General features: G+C 49.1%; 2 protein-coding genes across 8 annotated transcripts in view; one reads left to right on the forward strand and one right to left on the reverse strand.

Moving 5' to 3' along the window:
• The window catches only part of ITPR1 (inositol 1,4,5-trisphosphate receptor type 1), a 295575-nt gene that overhangs the window by 32135 nt on the left and 246820 nt on the right, over positions 1–16620 (reverse strand). For all 7 annotated transcript variants that reach the window (XM_081071377.1, XM_081071376.1, XM_081071373.1 and 4 more), the window contains 3 exons: positions 14871–14993; positions 7327–7502; positions 3369–3533 (listed from right to left, as the gene is read on the reverse strand). In XM_081071377.1, coding sequence (XP_080927503.1) covers positions 3369–3533; positions 7327–7502; positions 14871–14993 — 464 coding nt within the window. The remainder of the gene's footprint in view (positions 1–3368; positions 3534–7326; positions 7503–14870; positions 14994–16620) is intronic.
• On the forward strand, positions 9906–12037 carry LOC308507052 (heat shock cognate 71 kDa protein-like). The gene has a single exon (XM_081071378.1). The coding sequence runs from the start codon at positions 9971–9973 to the stop codon at positions 11909–11911; it is 1941 nt and encodes a 646-aa protein (XP_080927504.1). The 5' UTR covers positions 9906–9970; the 3' UTR covers positions 11912–12037.

A 16620-nucleotide genomic window follows, 5' to 3' on the forward strand; every position in this document is an offset into this window, starting at 1 on the left:
AACCAGTGGACTGAACCTGCTGACATCCCCATCCCTCCCAATGTAGAATTTTAAATCTGAGTTCATTTTCTGGTCCATGAGCCCTTCTGCCTCCGCAACACCTGTCTGTGCCTGAGACCAGGGGGGAGAGCACCCGGTCCAGGAGGAAACTTACACGGACGCGAGCGTGTAGCGAGCAGGAGAGCACAAAAGGCTAATGCAGCTTTTAAGGCTGGTGAGGTATTTCCCAGCAACACACTGCCAAGTCGCAAGTGACAGCGATGTCAGACAACAAACAAATGATGCCTTTTCTGTGGGTGAACCACAGAGGTAATATGCCAGCCCTTCCCACCAGTCATGGAAGTGACAGTGAGTTTTTTCTTTTCACTCATTATTATTTCTGATTTCAAAACAATGGACATGCATGACTTTATAAAGGAAAAGCGTTCTTCTAATTAGAAAATTACACAAGTTCCATGGGGAACACTTTGAAAACACAGAAATGCACAAAGAAAAAAACCCACGAAGAACCCCGCCATCTACAGACATCTACTCGAGAAGTTATTTCCTTCCAGACTTACATTTGAAAAAATGTAATATATGCATATGTACTTTGACAAAAATATTGTATCATACTGGCATGTAGTCAGCGTCTTTCACCAAGCAATTGTGAGCACGTTCATGTCAAAAATGACCACCTAGTATTTCACTGTATGGAAAAGCCACCGTTTAGTTAACTAATTATCTTTTCTTTTTTTTTACAGTCAAGATGTTTTCAATTATATGTCATTAAAAACAATATTGTGATGAACCCTTCTGTACTTGCTTCTACACATACCTGCCCAGTTCTCTCTTTGTGGTGAATTTCCAGAATGGAGTTGCTGGGTCAAATGTTATAATAGACATGTTACCCCGCTGCCTTCCAGAAAGGTTGGAGAAGTTTACATTCACCACGGCGAGAACCGATACCCAATTTAGCCCACACTCACTAGACCTGGCTACGGCCACACTACTGAACACTTCCCGATGTCACAGGTACAATGGGAGATCACAGTTGTTTTAATTAGCATGTCTTTGTTTAGCCTCGAGGATGTACATTTTCCCAGCTTTTCTGTCTGGTTTCTCCTTTTGTTATCTGCCTGTCTATGAACTTTGCACATTTTCATCTTGGGGTGTTAATATTTTTCTAAGGACAAAACTTGAATGTAGACTCGAGACCAGGTTCAGTCAGTCTCAGGGGCCCCAGCCCTCGTACGAGGCCTCCATCACCCACGCTCCGTTTCTGGCCTGTTGGCGTGGAGCTTTCACACCTGTGAGACGTGGGTTTTCCCTGGAGGTCTCTCTCCAGTGCCTTCTGCCACAGGCTTTCCTTATTTGTGTAATAATTTGAACGATTTCAGTATTTTGTCTGTGGTGCTCAACAGACGTGGTAAATACTGCATCTGACACCAAAAGAAACACGTCACTTGAGGTCGCAGACAAGCCAAGGACCAGACAGCTTAGCAAACCCTGGATGTACATGAGAGGCATCCAGCCAGTCTCATTTGGTCCTGTTAAGTTTTCTAAAAGTGAGTAGAGCGCTGCTGATGTCTTCGGAAGCCCCGAGTCAGCCACTCGTGTTGCTGTGACAGATGAGATCTGAGAGCAAACCATGATGGGAAATGCCAGTTGTCTGAAGCCGGGGCTTTTTCACAAGCTCAGGTAAAAGGTGGTCAGGGCTGGGCATCAGCAGAGCTGGGCTGCTCCCCGTCTCTGCGGGACTTGGGGCAGGTTCCCTAACCTGACCACGCCTCCGTTTCACCACCTGTCGTGTGCAGGTTTCATCTACCTCAGAGGTAGCTGGAGAGGGTACGAACGAGCACACAGTGAACACTCAATAATGCGAGCACCTTATCTCCAGGGCTGGGAGACCCGGGAGGGCAGGGATGGTACTGGTTTGTCTCACCGTGACAGCCCCCACATTTAGCGCTGGCACTGGCTGGCGTTGCTAATGACCCAAGGAAAGGGACGTGAATGAACAGAAAAGGAAATGAAGCCAGCTGGATGGAGACTGTGGGAAAAAGCGGACTCTCCCAGGGAGAGGCGGCACTGTCTGTTGGGGACCCTCCTGTCTCTTGGGAGAAGCTGCCGCCTGGACTGCCTCCTGCCTGTAGACTCGTGTCTCCCTGGACACACACTGGAACCCCATCCAGCGGCATTACTGCAAAAAGGCTCAGAAACATACTGAGCCCTAAGATTTCTGATATAGAGCGACCAGAAGAGGCCACACAAATAGCGATCACAGGTACGTCCAGAGACTTCTTTGCCTAAAACCTCAAAGGTCACTCGCCTCAGCCTGCCAATGTCCCTGCTGAGGAATGAGCTAATAATCCTGCTGGCCCGAACAGGGACTGCTGGCGGGGTTTGGATGGGGAGAGGGGGGACAGGCGTTGAGAAAGGCAGCAGGGATAGCTCGCAACAGCTAAGCACGGACGGTGTGGCGGTGTCATCCCAAGACCCTGGCATACACAGCTGCACATAATCCCTACGACAGCCCTGTCGGGGTCATACATCTTCCTCCTCGTTTTGTAGTCGGGGAAACTGAGGCTCCGAGCAGTTCAGTAACCAGCCCAGGGCCCACCTGGAGAGCACCACCCTGAAGAGCTTTCCTTCTCCCCCTTTTGTAAGTCTCTCGACTTAAGACCTTCATCGTTATTTTATCCTTACATTGTCACACTTCTCATCCCTTGAGGGATGGTTTTGCTTACAGACAGGTCTATGTTACGCTTCATATCGTATGATGTAGTACAAGGAAATGGTTTCTATGTACAGTTAGAGTCCCTCTAATGACAAGAGAGTACACAGATATTTGGTCTGTAATTTAAAAATAAACATGACCGTTTAGGAGAAAGGGGACGGGCACAACTCGTTAGATAAGCATTGGCACACAATGACTTCTACTGAAAAGGTCTCCTGGACAAGGACATCTGTCAAGCTCCTTGGCACAGGTCTTGGGAGTTTGGAATAGCTCCTGCTCTTACTGTTACTCCATGTTTTTATTGGGAAATGGAGCCCCGCGGAACTTTAAGAAGACGATAGTCTCAAAAACACTCTCCTTGGTAAGCACTGGCTGAGCCTAAGAAATAAAGACAAACACAGGCGCACATCTCCTGCTGTGGCACGTCTGTCACGAACAGTAAACGGAGCGTGACCGGCACCACCTGGGCACCTGACGGCTGCCCAGCTCCCTGGTGGCTTCCTGTCCAGCTCTCCCACACACTGCGGACGGGGGGCTACGACCCTGATACACCAGGCACACCCATCACCATTACAAGGAGGGCTCAGGGACGAGAGGGAGGACACACTCTCCTGGTTCTCAACGTGGAGCACTGTGGACGCCAGGAACTCACCAGTAAACTGTAGAAGAATTCATGGACAAACAGCCCCATGGCGCAGATGAGCAGATACAACAAGTGGTACAGGAACTCGACATCCAGTATCATGGCTCGGTAGCCCCTGGTGAAGGTCCCGCAGTTGCCCACAAAGCTCATGAGAAAGATGATTTTATTGCAGACCTGGAACAATGAGAGGGACAGTCACGTAGGCAGGACTATACCAACCTTCAGACACTCCGTGAGCGCAAAGGGTGACTCGTGGTCACACGTGTGTCAGTAACTGGACCCAAACGAAGCTTCCTCTGGAGCCAAGTGCCCAGCGGACCCGCCAAGAACCATCTTGCGACTCTAAGTCATTTCACTCCTTTGCTTTTCAGGCAGGTTAAGAGTTAGGGGTAGTCAAATCATGTGCAGCAGCGATCGAGTGGCATTTGTATATGACAAAAACAAAATTAGCACGTACTGAAATGATGATTTCCAAAATGAGATATGAATCATTTCTGACATTCTTATATGAGTTAGCTAAACACAGAAGCCACCTCAAACCATGAGCCCTGGGATCGGTATGATGAAAAGCATTTTCTGAGTATCTGTGACGCTCCAGGCATCAGAGGGTTACAACTGAATGAGAAGCAGCCCGTTCTTGACGCTCACCAGCTGTAACTTCACCAGGAAAATGAGGGACTTCAGGATGAGTTCAATTCCCCTGCCCCTTCTGGGAATAACTTCCCCTTTTCCTCTGGGAAATTTCTTATCAGTCCTTGAGGTCCAGGTGGGGCTCCATCCGGGCCAATCAGAATATTACATGCCCCTGGCAATGGCGTTGGTTCTGGGACAGGCACACGACCAACTGAAGCCCATGGCACCCACTGAGACCTTTCCTCGGACCGCAGAAAATACCATTTTGTTCATCACCCCTGACCTTGAACCTGAGAAAAAGGAAGGCTGAAGCTGCCGGCATCCATTCTGCCATACCATGGAGCCTTCGAGAAGCACCAGTGCAGACCCAAGAGGGACAAGTGGAGCTGGGCCCTGACGCTACTGCCCAGGCCCCGGGCTTCAGCCACACCTGAAGCCAGCCTCTCGATTTCTCAGTCACTCGAACCCAGACATTTTCTACTTTGCTTCCAGTAGCGTGGATTAGGTTTTCCGGCACCGGCAACGCAAGGAGGATGTACTGTATGATGTAACCCACCTGTGACAGAAACCCCATGCCTAGAAGTGTATCAATGTGCAGATACAAAAACGTGCATCAGGAGAAGGCTGGAGAGAAAGCTCTTCAGAGGCACTTGGTAAAAACCACCGTCTGCCACCCTAGCTGGCCTGGCCACTGGCTGGGAGGTTCTGCCCATTAATCTGGGGGTTCGGTGTCAGTGAGCCGCTCCACAATCAGATAAGTAAGGACACAGAGCGTGTCTGGCTTTCTCAGACAGTACGCGTTCAGCCCAGCGGGTGCTTATTTTTCTTTCTTCCTAACATTCTACACTTCACCAGCGCCGCCTCTGTCACAGGGTGAGAGAGTATCGTTGACTCTGAATGAGCTGCATGGCTGCAGCTGCAGAAAAAGAAAAGGCCATGCTCTCCAGTCGCTCTAACACGCCAGGCTCCCGCGTCTTCACGACAGAGCAGTCGGCTCCCCTTTCACCTCTGCCCTAGTTTTCTCCGCCAGCAAATCGCTCCTGTTCATGGACTGTCTGTGGTCGCAGCGTCCTGGTGACCCTGCTCGATCCGTCTTCGATCCGGCTCTCGGTCCCACGTCTCCACAGGACTCTGCAGGGGCACCTGCGGGCGTCTCCCAGATCCCCCCACCCCCACCACTGTCCCCCCCACCGTCCTGCTCCGTTCTCCAAATTCCTTCTCTGTCCACAGCTAGTCCTTCTTCTCCCCTATGCTCCACGTGTTCCTCTTTTTAAGTTCCCTCTAATTGTTTACTATAGTTATTTCAGCGTTTCCCCCAAGCTGATGTTGTTATAAATGGTAATTAATTGTATAATTTGAGCCTTTCTCCCGACTCATCTAGGTTAAGAGACAACAGTGGGGCGATTCAAGGCCAGAGAAACAAGAGAACTAGACAGCCCATCCAAGACAACTTCTGAAACAGTTTTCCTTTAATTTACTTGTTTATTCTGCGTTTCCTTCTTAAGTGGCTTTGTCTCACTGCAGGTGACACTTACACTCCCTTCTCCAACACCAGTATGTCTCTGTCACTCTGATCATGCATTTCCAGAGGCCACAGCTATCATGACAGCTTGTCCTGTCACCTCAGCCCAAGATGTCAACATTTTCAGTGTATTTCCACCCTGAAAACCAGGTCTTTGCACGACTTCGTTTTACTGGGGGGCATTATTCTCCTCCCAATTTTCTGTGACAGAATTTGCAGGTCCAGTTGCCCCCCAATCAGACAGCACTATCTCCTCCGCCCCAAAAAGGGACCCGGAGGGAGCCCAGGGTTGTCTTCAGGTGACAGGTGAGGCTCTAAGCCCAGGCCGACCACTGTTACTCTCTCCTCTGCAGCTCTGACACCTGTACCTGCCTGCTTACGTCTCCCAGGCTTTGCACACCCAATGGAAAGCTCTGCTGCAGCCTCCATGAACACCCTGCCGGTGGCCCCTCTCACTTGAATCCACACAAGCCACCTCTAAAGGGACTTTCTCAAGAGTACTTCTTTGTACCTACTGTTCCTTTCCTCAAAAACACTTGAGCCATTTCCTGCTACTGGGCGCAGACTTTCCCGACCTATAGTCTGTACACTAATTCCAAGTGATACTTAAAAAAAAAAACACAAGCAAATCAGTTTGGGAAACAGTGAGACCAGGTCCCTTCCTGGGACACTCACAGCCCACATGGGCACGTGGAAGGGCTTTTCGTTCTGTTTAAGCCAGCATTTCCCACACTGATTTGACCATGGGCCCCCATGGCTCCCACCCATGACGCACCAGCTTGGAACCTGCTTCGGGAAAGCTGCCCTGGAGGATGAAGCCAAGTGCCGATCCTGGAACTCAGGGCCAGGTCCCTCATCCAGGAAGCGGTCCTGCCCACCACTGCGTAAACCACACGGAGCCGACCTGGGCTCCCGCTGCTTGGGCCTGGGGGGCCCAGGGGCGAGTGCTGCTTGCAGCCCGCTTCTTGGCCAGCACCTCTCCTGCCCGGAGGACACAGCTTCTCCCTGGCGTCCTCCCTGAGCTTGTCGGCTCGTGAGGGCTGCCCTCCCCTAAAGTCCTTGCTGCCTTTGCCATCTGAATGCCCATCGGGGCACATTTATTGTTGCACTACATCACTATATTAACCTGAGTGTGCAATGACTTCCAGTTTTGTACAGTATCCTCCAGCCTCCTTATGTGCTCCCGCAGAAGCTTCTGGAAGGCATTGCCTCACACGTCCAAATCTCCTTCCTCTCACCAGGAAACCTCTCCAGTACATTTGCTAGCTCATGTCAGCTGTCTCCACTTCCTCAGAATTTTCCCATCATCAGTTGGCTTCAGCTGTAGTGAAACGGCATTTCCGAAAGTCACCACTGACTTTGAAATCACTCCGGCTCTCTCCCAACCTCCTACTGGCTCCCTCTCGGTTTGAATATTCCTCTCACGTCTCCTCTCTTCTGTGTGGCCTCACCAGCAGTGGTGCTGTGTTAATATTTGATCATTTGATTTACTGGCTAAAATCTCCTGTCCCAGCACACCCATGATCAGATTGGCAAAACTAACTTAAATCTCAGCTGTTCCCTTCCTGCTGAAGGTCTGACAGGGATATTTCCTAAAAGCGAGATCGGCCAGGCTTGGAAATGCGTCGAGAGGCTCACCGTACTGTGAGAGGTGAGAGGGATCGGTCCACCGGCAGCTCTGCCTTGCTTCTGCTATTTTAATAGTTGACCCACACAATATTTGTCGCCACGGAAAGCACAGGCCACGGTTCTACCAGGGAGGGAGGCATTCCTAGTCTTGTGTCAACCATAAAGCAAAGTATCCGTACTTACATTGAAAGCTCCCAGGAGAAACAACGTGGGCTGCAGCCCAACAGAAAATATCAGCCGGAGAATCGTGGAAGCAATTAAGGCTCGGATGCCGTGGGGCTTGGGGAGCGCGATGACGATGGCCAGGGAGACGAGCATGGCTGTCCACAGCAGTCCCGACCAGTGTGGCTCCAGCGTCCCTGGAAAGACACGGTGGGGCGTCACAGCCCCATGGAGTACAGTGACCGATCCACACGGGCTTCATCATACTTCCGGCCTTATTTGTCAATCACCTCTCTGGCCTTATTTGTCCCAACTCTCCTCTCCACATTGCTGCCCTGGACATAACGAGTCCCACCCGTTTCCACCTGCAAACCTTCGCACATGGCCCTTCTACCTGGGACATTCTCCCTTTCCTAGTCACCGTAGGTCTGAGCGTAGACGTCACCTCTTCTGGGAAGCCCCCAGCACCCCCTACCTCCTCAAAACACATGCCCGGCGCTCCTCCCTCCTCTGAGTTCTGTGTTCCCTGGTCATCCCTACAGGACGCTATTTTCTAGTGGTCACCTGGCACCTAGGAGGCACCCGTCAAATGATTGTTCAATAAGTAAGCTCATACATGTGTCACACTTCACTCTTAGGGGAGGTGAACTGCAAGCCTCAACTTCTAATTTCTATTAAAAGCATGCAACGTGCAGGTCCGCTGCCTGACTCACATTTCTTCAAGGGAAGGGGAAGGCACCTTCCGTATCATTAGCATCATCCTACAGTTAGATTAGCCTTGTAGTCAGAGAGCCGATACCAGCTTGTCATCGCTTGCTGTTGCAAGTTCTATTTACAGTGTCCCATGGGACGGCGTGGTTACATAACATGAGCCAACATGGCTAAAAATACAGTTCTGTAAAACACTCATTAAAAAAAATAACAAAGCCCTACTTCAAATGCTGTCACATTTTGAGTCGCCTTCAGATGTAAACAAGCAGTGCTCCATGATTAAGGCCACTTACATAAAGGAGTGTCACTTCTCCCAGTGCCGGGACTGCAGCACCACCCGGGAAGCAGACGCCCTTGGAGGTGACAGCTGTTCCCCAGCCTGTTGGCTGCCCGCGTCCATTTAGCCCACACCCGTCGAGACTCATTTTCTCTCTAACATCAGTCCCCCCACCCCAGCTACCTAGTCTCCCCTTCTTATATCCTCCAGAGGAAACCTGATGACAAATGGGCAGAGAGAGGCAGAAGCTCTTTGCAAAGCCAGGAAGAAGTGGACACAGACCTGTGTGTCAGTTCCTGTGCTTTTAACAACAGGTAGATATCCTGTGAGCCCTTTATACTGACTATCACTTACTTAACCCTCTCCACCACCCTATGGGCTCGGCACTATTACCTCCATTTTCCTCGAGAGAAAACTGAGCCTTGGGTTACATAGCTTGCCCGAGACAGAGCAAATGGCTGCAGTCCACGGGCCCCTGAACTCCATGGTCCTTAACTACCACTTCTTTTGTAAAAAGAAAAACCCATTGATTTTCCGTGTAGAATTTGATGAATTTTGGCGGTTTATATAGTCCCTCAACCACCACACGTAGCGACACATAACTGCCAACACAAGCAGACACAACAATTTTTATCACCGCAAAGGTGTCCTAGTGCCCCTGCAGGGGGTACCTTGACCCATCTCCACCCTCAGGCAACCACTGAGCTGCTTCCTATCAATGCAACTTGGCATTTTCCAGAATTTCGTAAAAATGGAAAAGATATCACATTAGTAGGTAGTCTTTTAATTCCTTTCACTTAGCAAATTTTTTATATTCACTCCGATTATTGCAATGTATTAATACCTGGTTCTTTCTAATGCTGCGTCCAATAGCATGGATATACCACAATTTATCTATCTGCTCAACAATGAATGGATATTTGGGTTGTTTACAACTGGGACTTATTACGAATGACACAGCTGGGAACACTCAAGTATAAATCTTGGCACGGGCATATGTTTTAATTTCTCTTGGACAAATACATGGAAGTATATTTTTGAATCCTATGTTCAATTTTATAAGACACTATCTTACTGTCTTCCAAAGGGACCCCAGCATTTGGTGTTCCACTAGTCTCATATCGTCACCAGTACTTGGGGGTGTCCGTCTTTCTGATTTTAGCCATTCTAGCCAGTTTGTCGTCCTATGTCTTTGCGGTTTTCATTTGCATTTCTCGGACAACTGAGTATGTGGAATATCTTCTCAGGTGCTTACTGGCCATCTGTGTATCTTCTTTTGGGAAGAATCAGATCAAGTCTTTTGCCCATTGTTTTAATTGGGTAGTCTTTTTATAATTGACTTGTAAAAATTCTTTATGTATTCTGGATATGAGCCTTTTGTCAGATACCTGCTTTGTAAATATTTTCTTTCGGTCTGTGGCTTGCCCTTCATTTTCTTAAGTGCTTAACCACCATCTTTAACTCTTAAGATCTTATAACAAATGTGACCACTACAAAGAACATACACAAATCCTGAAGGGGCCAGGACAAAAAACTGCTGTGTCCATTCTATAAAAGCAGTGTTAAAAAATAATGCTAGATTCAATAAACAAAAATAAATTATAAGGGTTTCATTTAACGAGGGGGTAGTTGTCGGGATCTGTCTTCTTCGCAAGACGCACCTACACTGAAGCAACCATGTCTAAGGGACCTGCAGTTGGCATTGATCTGGGCACCACGTACTCTTGTGTGGGTGTCTTCCAGCACGGAAAAGTGGAAATAATTGCCAATGATCAGGGAAACCGAACCACCCCAAGTTATGTCGCCTTTACTGATACCGAACGATTGATCGGTGATGCTGCAAAGAATCAAGTTGCAATGAACCCCACCAACACGGTTTTTGATGCCAAACGCCTCATTGGACGTAGATTTGATGATGCTGTTGTTCAATCCGATATGAAGCATTGGCCCCTCATGGTGGTGAATGATGCTGGCAGACCTAAGGTCCAAGTAGAATACAAGGGAGAGACAAAAAGTTTCTACCCAGAAGAAGTGTCATCTATGGTTTTGACAAAGATGAAGGAAATTGCAGAAGCCTACCTTGGAAAGACTGTTACCAATGCTGTTGTCACAGTACCTGCTTACTTCAATGACTCTCAGCGTCAGGCTACCAAAGATGCTGGAACTATTGCTGGTCTCAATGTGCTTAGAATTATCAACGAACCAACTGCTGCTGCTATTGCTTATGGCTTAGACAAAAAGGTTGGAGCTGAAAGAAATGTGCTGATCTTTGACTTGGGAGGTGGCACTTTTGATGTGTCAATTCTCACAATTGAAGATGGAATATTTGAGGTCAAATCTACAGCTGGAGACACCCACTTAGGTGGAGAAGACTTTGACAACCGGATGGTCAACCATTTCATTGCAGAGTTCAAGCGCAAGCATAAGAAGGACATCAGTGAGAACAAGAGGGCTGTCCGTCGCCTCCGTACAGCTTGTGAACGTGCTAAGCGTACGCTTTCTTCCAGCACCCAAGCCAGTATTGAGATTGATTCACTCTATGAAGGAATTGACTTCTATACCTCTATCACTCGTGCCCGATTTGAAGAATTGAATGCTGACCTTTTCCGTGGCACCCTGGACCCTGTAGAGAAAGCCCTTCGGGATGCCAAGCTTGACAAGTCTCAGATCCATGATATTGTCCTGGTGGGTGGTTCTACCCGTATCCCAAAGATTCAGAAACTCCTACAGGACTTCTTCAATGGAAAGGAGTTGAATAAGAGCATCAACCCTGATGAGGCTGTTGCTTATGGTGCAGCTGTCCAGGCAGCCATCCTATCTGGAGACAAATCTGAAAATGTTCAAGATTTGCTGCTGTTGGATGTCACTCCTCTTTCCCTTGGCATTGAAACTGCTGGTGGAGTAATGACTGTCCTCATCAAGCGCAATACTACCATTCCTACCAAGCAGACACAGACCTTCACTACCTATTCTGACAACCAGCCTGGTGTGCTCATTCAGGTTTATGAAGGTGAGCGGGCCATGACCAAGGATAACAATTTGCTTGGCAAGTTTGAGCTCACAGGCATACCTCCTGCACCACGTGGAGTTCCTCAGATTGAAGTCACTTTTGATATTGATGCCAATGGCATCCTCAATGTGTCTGCTGTGGATAAGAGTACAGGAAAAGAGAACAAGATCACCATCACTAATGACAAGGGTCGCCTGAGCAAAGAAGACATTGAGCGCATGGTCCAGGAAGCTGAGAAGTACAAAGCTGAAGATGAGAAGCAGAGGGACAAGGTATCTTCCAAGAATTCACTTGAATCCTATGCATTTAACATGAAAGCAACTGTTGAAGATGAAAAACTCCAAGGCAAGATCAATGATGAGGACAAACAGAAGATTCTTGACAAGTGCAATGAAATCATCAACTGGCTTGATAAGAATCAGACTGCAGAGAAGGAAGAATTTGAACATCAGCAGAAAGAGCTGGAAAAAGTCTGCAATCCCATCATTACCAAGCTGTACCAGAGTGCAGGAGGCATGCCAGGGGGCATGCCTGGAGGCTTCCCTGGGGGTGGAGCCCCTCCTTCTGGTGGTGCCTCTTCTGGACCCACCATTGAAGAGGTTGATTAAGCCAACCTTGAGCGTAAATTTAGCATCGTTCCACACAAAATATGGAAGGACCCAAATTTGTAGCAAATTCACAGCAGTTTTAAAGTTGAGCTGTTATATAGTAAGAAAAACTGGGCATTCTTAATACTTGAATATGAAATATGTGCACAGGGAAAGGAAATAACAATGTACTTTATATGCACTGTATTGTAAAGTGGAAAATGCGATGTCTTAAATAAAACTATTTAAAATTGGCACCATAAAAAAAAAAAAAATAAATAAATAAATAAATAAATTATAAAAAGATGTTTCTGAGACAATTGGAGAAACACGAAAATGGACAGGCTATTACATGATTTACTGTTAGTTTTGTTTGATATGATGATGGTATGGTTATTGTACATATTTAAAAATATCCTTTTAAGTTAGAGACGTGCAATGAAGTATTTATGGGCAAAACAACAAGACTTCTTTAAAATGTTTCAGAAAATATAGCAAGGGGATGGATGAACAAGATTGGCAAAATGTTGGCAATTGTTCAAGCTGGGCTGATGCATATACGGCAGTTTATTATGCTGTTCTTCCCACATATATTTGAAACTTTCAATAAGAAAGTTTAAAAAGTAGTACTGCATTTGCTTTAATCATCATGACATGCTCACAAGAAACCTGAAGCTGTCCAGGGTTCATGCTTTTGAAAGACTGTGTAACTCATCTGTTCTGAAATAAAGGGGGAAATGATACTTCTGATGGGAGCTTTTAAGGCCACTGCGGTTCCTGGCAGCCACAGGTCTTGTAAGCCACATCAGCACAGGTGACCAGGCATTCCACACATTCCAGAGGGACATTTTGGAAACCCTGGTTTTAGGAGTTCACAAGAAAAAAATACCGATCTCAAAGAAATACTTCCAGGTAAGCAGGGCTACCACCACCTTTCTCTTAAGATGATTACCAGTGAGTTTAGAAGATGCCTCCACAATGTCTCACAAAAGGAAAAAATAAATCTCCCTGCGAGTGATTGGCGGTGTCGGAGGTGATCTCGGTCACTGAGGTCCGATCACCCTCTTTTTCTCCCAGTGGATCTAACTGCTTCCCGTTCAGTCCATCGACATGAAGTTCTAAGGCCCACGCTGCCAAAACAGGAAGCCTGGACTCCTGCGGCCGGCCTGAGTTGGTGTCACGTTACAGCCATTGTGCAGAGCTGGAAGGACCTACATCATCTCATTCAGTGGGTGTCAAACTTGGATTGGCAGCAAACAGGACGCCCCAGAGACCCTGGCTGGGCCAGCAACTTTTTGTCCCTGAACTCGACAGGAATTTCCAAGTCCACACCACGGTTCCACAACCACTGGCTCCTGGTAGCTCCTTGCAGAGAGAGACAGTGATGAGGACAGAGCTGCTCTCCTAGGCCTGGACACCAAGTCCAGACTTTCCAGGTCCAGGTCCCCACTGGCCCCGGCTTGGCACTGCAGGGGAGGGGAGCTGTCCACTACTGTCCCCAGACACTGCCTCAAGGCTGTCACAGTGACCAGTGAAGAAAATGGTCAACGGGTATAGTAAAAATCGCTTTAAGATATTTTTAAAGAAATGGAGGGGAAATAAAAATATAGCCAGTCATGGCTGAAGAACCTACTGGGACACATATGATGACTCCCCTGCAGAGAAAGGAAGCCTGGGCTGTGTCATCTCTGACCAAGCTCCTGGCTGACCACTTCTCACTCTTGCCTCGGCTGACTGGCCGCTCACTTCGGGCAGATGTGCCCTTGGAGAAGACCTGGCAGCCCTGTGGGCCTGGCGAATCCTTGCAGCCACGGGACGTAGGATTCCTGACATGGCCTCTCAAAGAGAAGCCCCCGGACCTGTGTTTAGGTGGAAATCTTCCTGACATGGCCTCTCAAAGAGAAGCCCCCGGACCTGTGTTTAGGTGGAAATCACTCAAACAGAGCTTTCAATGTAACGTAAAGCCAAACAGAAAAGCTAGCTCCTCAAATGGGTAAGTTAGAGACACAGACCTCACAACAAATCATCGCTGTCAGATCAGACTGTCGTGTACTGTGGCTAAGTGTCCACGTGCTGTCATACACGTGTCGACACCTGCGCCATCTGGCTCAAGAGCTCAGCCTGGAACTCCCTCCTGCATTGTCTGCATGCCTGACTTTGGGGCCTTTATCCCATGTTTCACACAAGATGGCTCCTGGAGTTTGTCACACATGTATGAACGGATCTGCCAAGACGCTCTGAGGAAACATTGAGCTGTAAAGTCGACCCCCCAGGAGGTGGCCGTGGACCATGACCAAGGAGCCGCCTCTCCTGGAACCTGAATGCCTCCAAGACACGGGTGCACACATGCCCGCTCTGAACTGTTTGCCTGTCCTCAGCCCAGTATGGAGAGTGTGCACACAGGTGACGGGAAGGGGGGCGGGGGGAGGCCCACGCGAAGCATGGACGTCACGTGTTATTCTGTGAGTAATGGCACGTCACTCATGACTAAACTCCCAAGAGGCACGGTCTGCAGTCACTCAAGCCCTGCCTCACCCCACCCCTTGCCCACCACCCCCAAAATTCCAGAGATTTCTTACAAATTCGTTGTCTGAAATCCACTCTAGAAATATGCTGTAGAGGGAAAACAAATCTACAGGCCTGAGCGTCAGATATCTAGATTCCGGGCTGAGCTCTCGCTGTGGGACTCGGCTGAGTGCCTGAACTTCTCTGAGACACAGTTTCCCCCCATATACAATGAGGAGGCCGACTGAGACAGTTTCTTACAGTTTTAACAGGGCACAGCTTCTCTCTTGGTCAGTAACTATAGACAGAAACTTGCTATTAAGTTAGATTTAAAACTAAGTGTCCGTCTCAGCTCGTCTGAGGTGGGTCACGGGGACCCCACGTTTGTGCTCATCCTGCCAGGGGTCCCAGTGAAGATCCATCCCCAGCCTTCCCGCTGCTCCCAGCAGCTTCCCTCACACCACAGCGAGAATACCTCCGCGGATGCCTCTGAACGGGTAGAAGAAGGCCACGAGCAGATTCATGAGGACAGCCAGGTTGAACGAGATACTGCTCCAGAAGGACATGTTGCGGGCACACCAGTACAGCACAGGCTGGGCTGTGGAGACAGGGCGAGCCGGTGAGGTCCCAGCCGGCACCACCCCACCCCGCTGCCCGCTTGCCACCCACAGGCCCTCGTTCCCGGTTTCCACCACCACAGCAAAAACGACCATGTGTTCTGAAGGTGACTCACAGGCTCATAACGACAGCAGATTGGTTTATTTCTGTTCGGAGTACTTACTGGAGCAGAACATGTATTTAGGGACAAGGAAGAGAAGGAGAAAAGTTGGAACATCGAAAACCCTGCCTGGCCCTGGTCAACGCCCTCAGTTACGGAATCTGGGGGTATCCACCGTTCACACGCTGAATCCTGAGTTCCCCCCCCCCAGGGCTCCAGGACCAGCTGAGATGCCCAGAGACCTGCGACTTCAATGAGCCTATGAGAAGTGTGGGGCACTGGTCGTGGTGGGCACGTGGCAATCAGACTTGGCCCAGCTGGGCCCCAGACTAGGACGGCTGTCATTTCCACATGCCCCCGCCCCCAAAGTTCTCCCACCCAAAGTTCTCCACTAACTCACGGTGCTAAAAGCAAGACAAGATCCCTTCCCCGACACAGTCATCTGCCATTTTCCTGAAGTCTGATGACCGCTCTGGGGGGCCGGGGAACGAGGAGCGAGAGCTGCCGACCAGGTGGTCACAGCAGAGTCCCCATTCCCCAAAGGCTACAGTGGAGAGAGGATGTGGTACCAATGCCACCACTAAGTGAAGCGGGTGACAGACACGTTTGTACTGCTGCCATCTTACTCCGCTGTTCCCAATAGGTGAAAGCATGTCACACATTCTCAGTGTTTGAGCCCCAAACCTGTGGCACGATGGGGAGCCTGGTGCTTCATTTCCCCCCCGAACTCTTCTTGGGTGGTGCCTTACACTTAGATGATGATCAAAATCACACGTGGAAAAATGATCCCAGTCTCCCTGCCAGAGGCCACCTTCCCAAGAGATCGTCTCATTCAATACCCTCCCCTCCAAAGAAAAGTGTGGGGTATGAGAAGGGACCTCTATCGTGTGTTCCTCTTGCCCAGTGAAGTCATTTAACTTTAGAGACAGCAGCAACGACAAACCCAGTGACCCTGTGACCATGCCACAGCAGCACCCGCGGCTGTGGAAGCCTCTGCTGAAAATCGGGCACAAGAAAACGAAGACGGGGTGATTCCCAAATTGGTCATTGCATGTTTGCACATGGTAACAGCCGAAGTGTCCAGGTGGTACTTTTAGAGCTCTAAGCACCATCTAGTTAAAAAAAAACACAAAAAACTCTCATTTTATAAATGAGGGAAACTGAGGCCCAGCAGAGGGCAGACGCTGTGGCGATCTCGTCACCCAGGTCAGTGACCCTCTGGGGTGACAAGTAGAGAGATAAATGGCTCACGTCACCACTCAGTGGAGGAGCTGACCAGGAGTCTGCCGAGGTCCGATAACGGGACCTGTGGTGGGTTAATGGCTGAGGCAGACTGCAGAGGAGAAAGCACGGCTCTGGAAAAATGGCCACTGGCGTTTCTCTGGGACTGCAGCCCATTTCTGGTCTGGATGGGAAAACTCCGAGGGGAGAGAGGGACGTCGAGAATGGGAACAGGTAGGGAATCACTGCACCTGAGTGAGCGGTGTGCGGGAATTCACAACATCCT

The sequence above is a fragment of the Rhinolophus hipposideros genome (genome assembly GCF_964194185.1).
Source record: "Rhinolophus hipposideros genome assembly, chromosome: 14".
Lineage (NCBI taxonomy): Eukaryota > Metazoa > Chordata > Mammalia > Chiroptera > Rhinolophidae > Rhinolophus > Rhinolophus hipposideros.

What these genes read in the sequence shown, in the direction of transcription:
- LOC308507052 (XM_081071378.1), top strand. Translation starts at nt 9,971, where the DNA reads ATGTCTAAGGGACCTGCAGTTGGCATTGATCTGGGCACCACGTACTCT.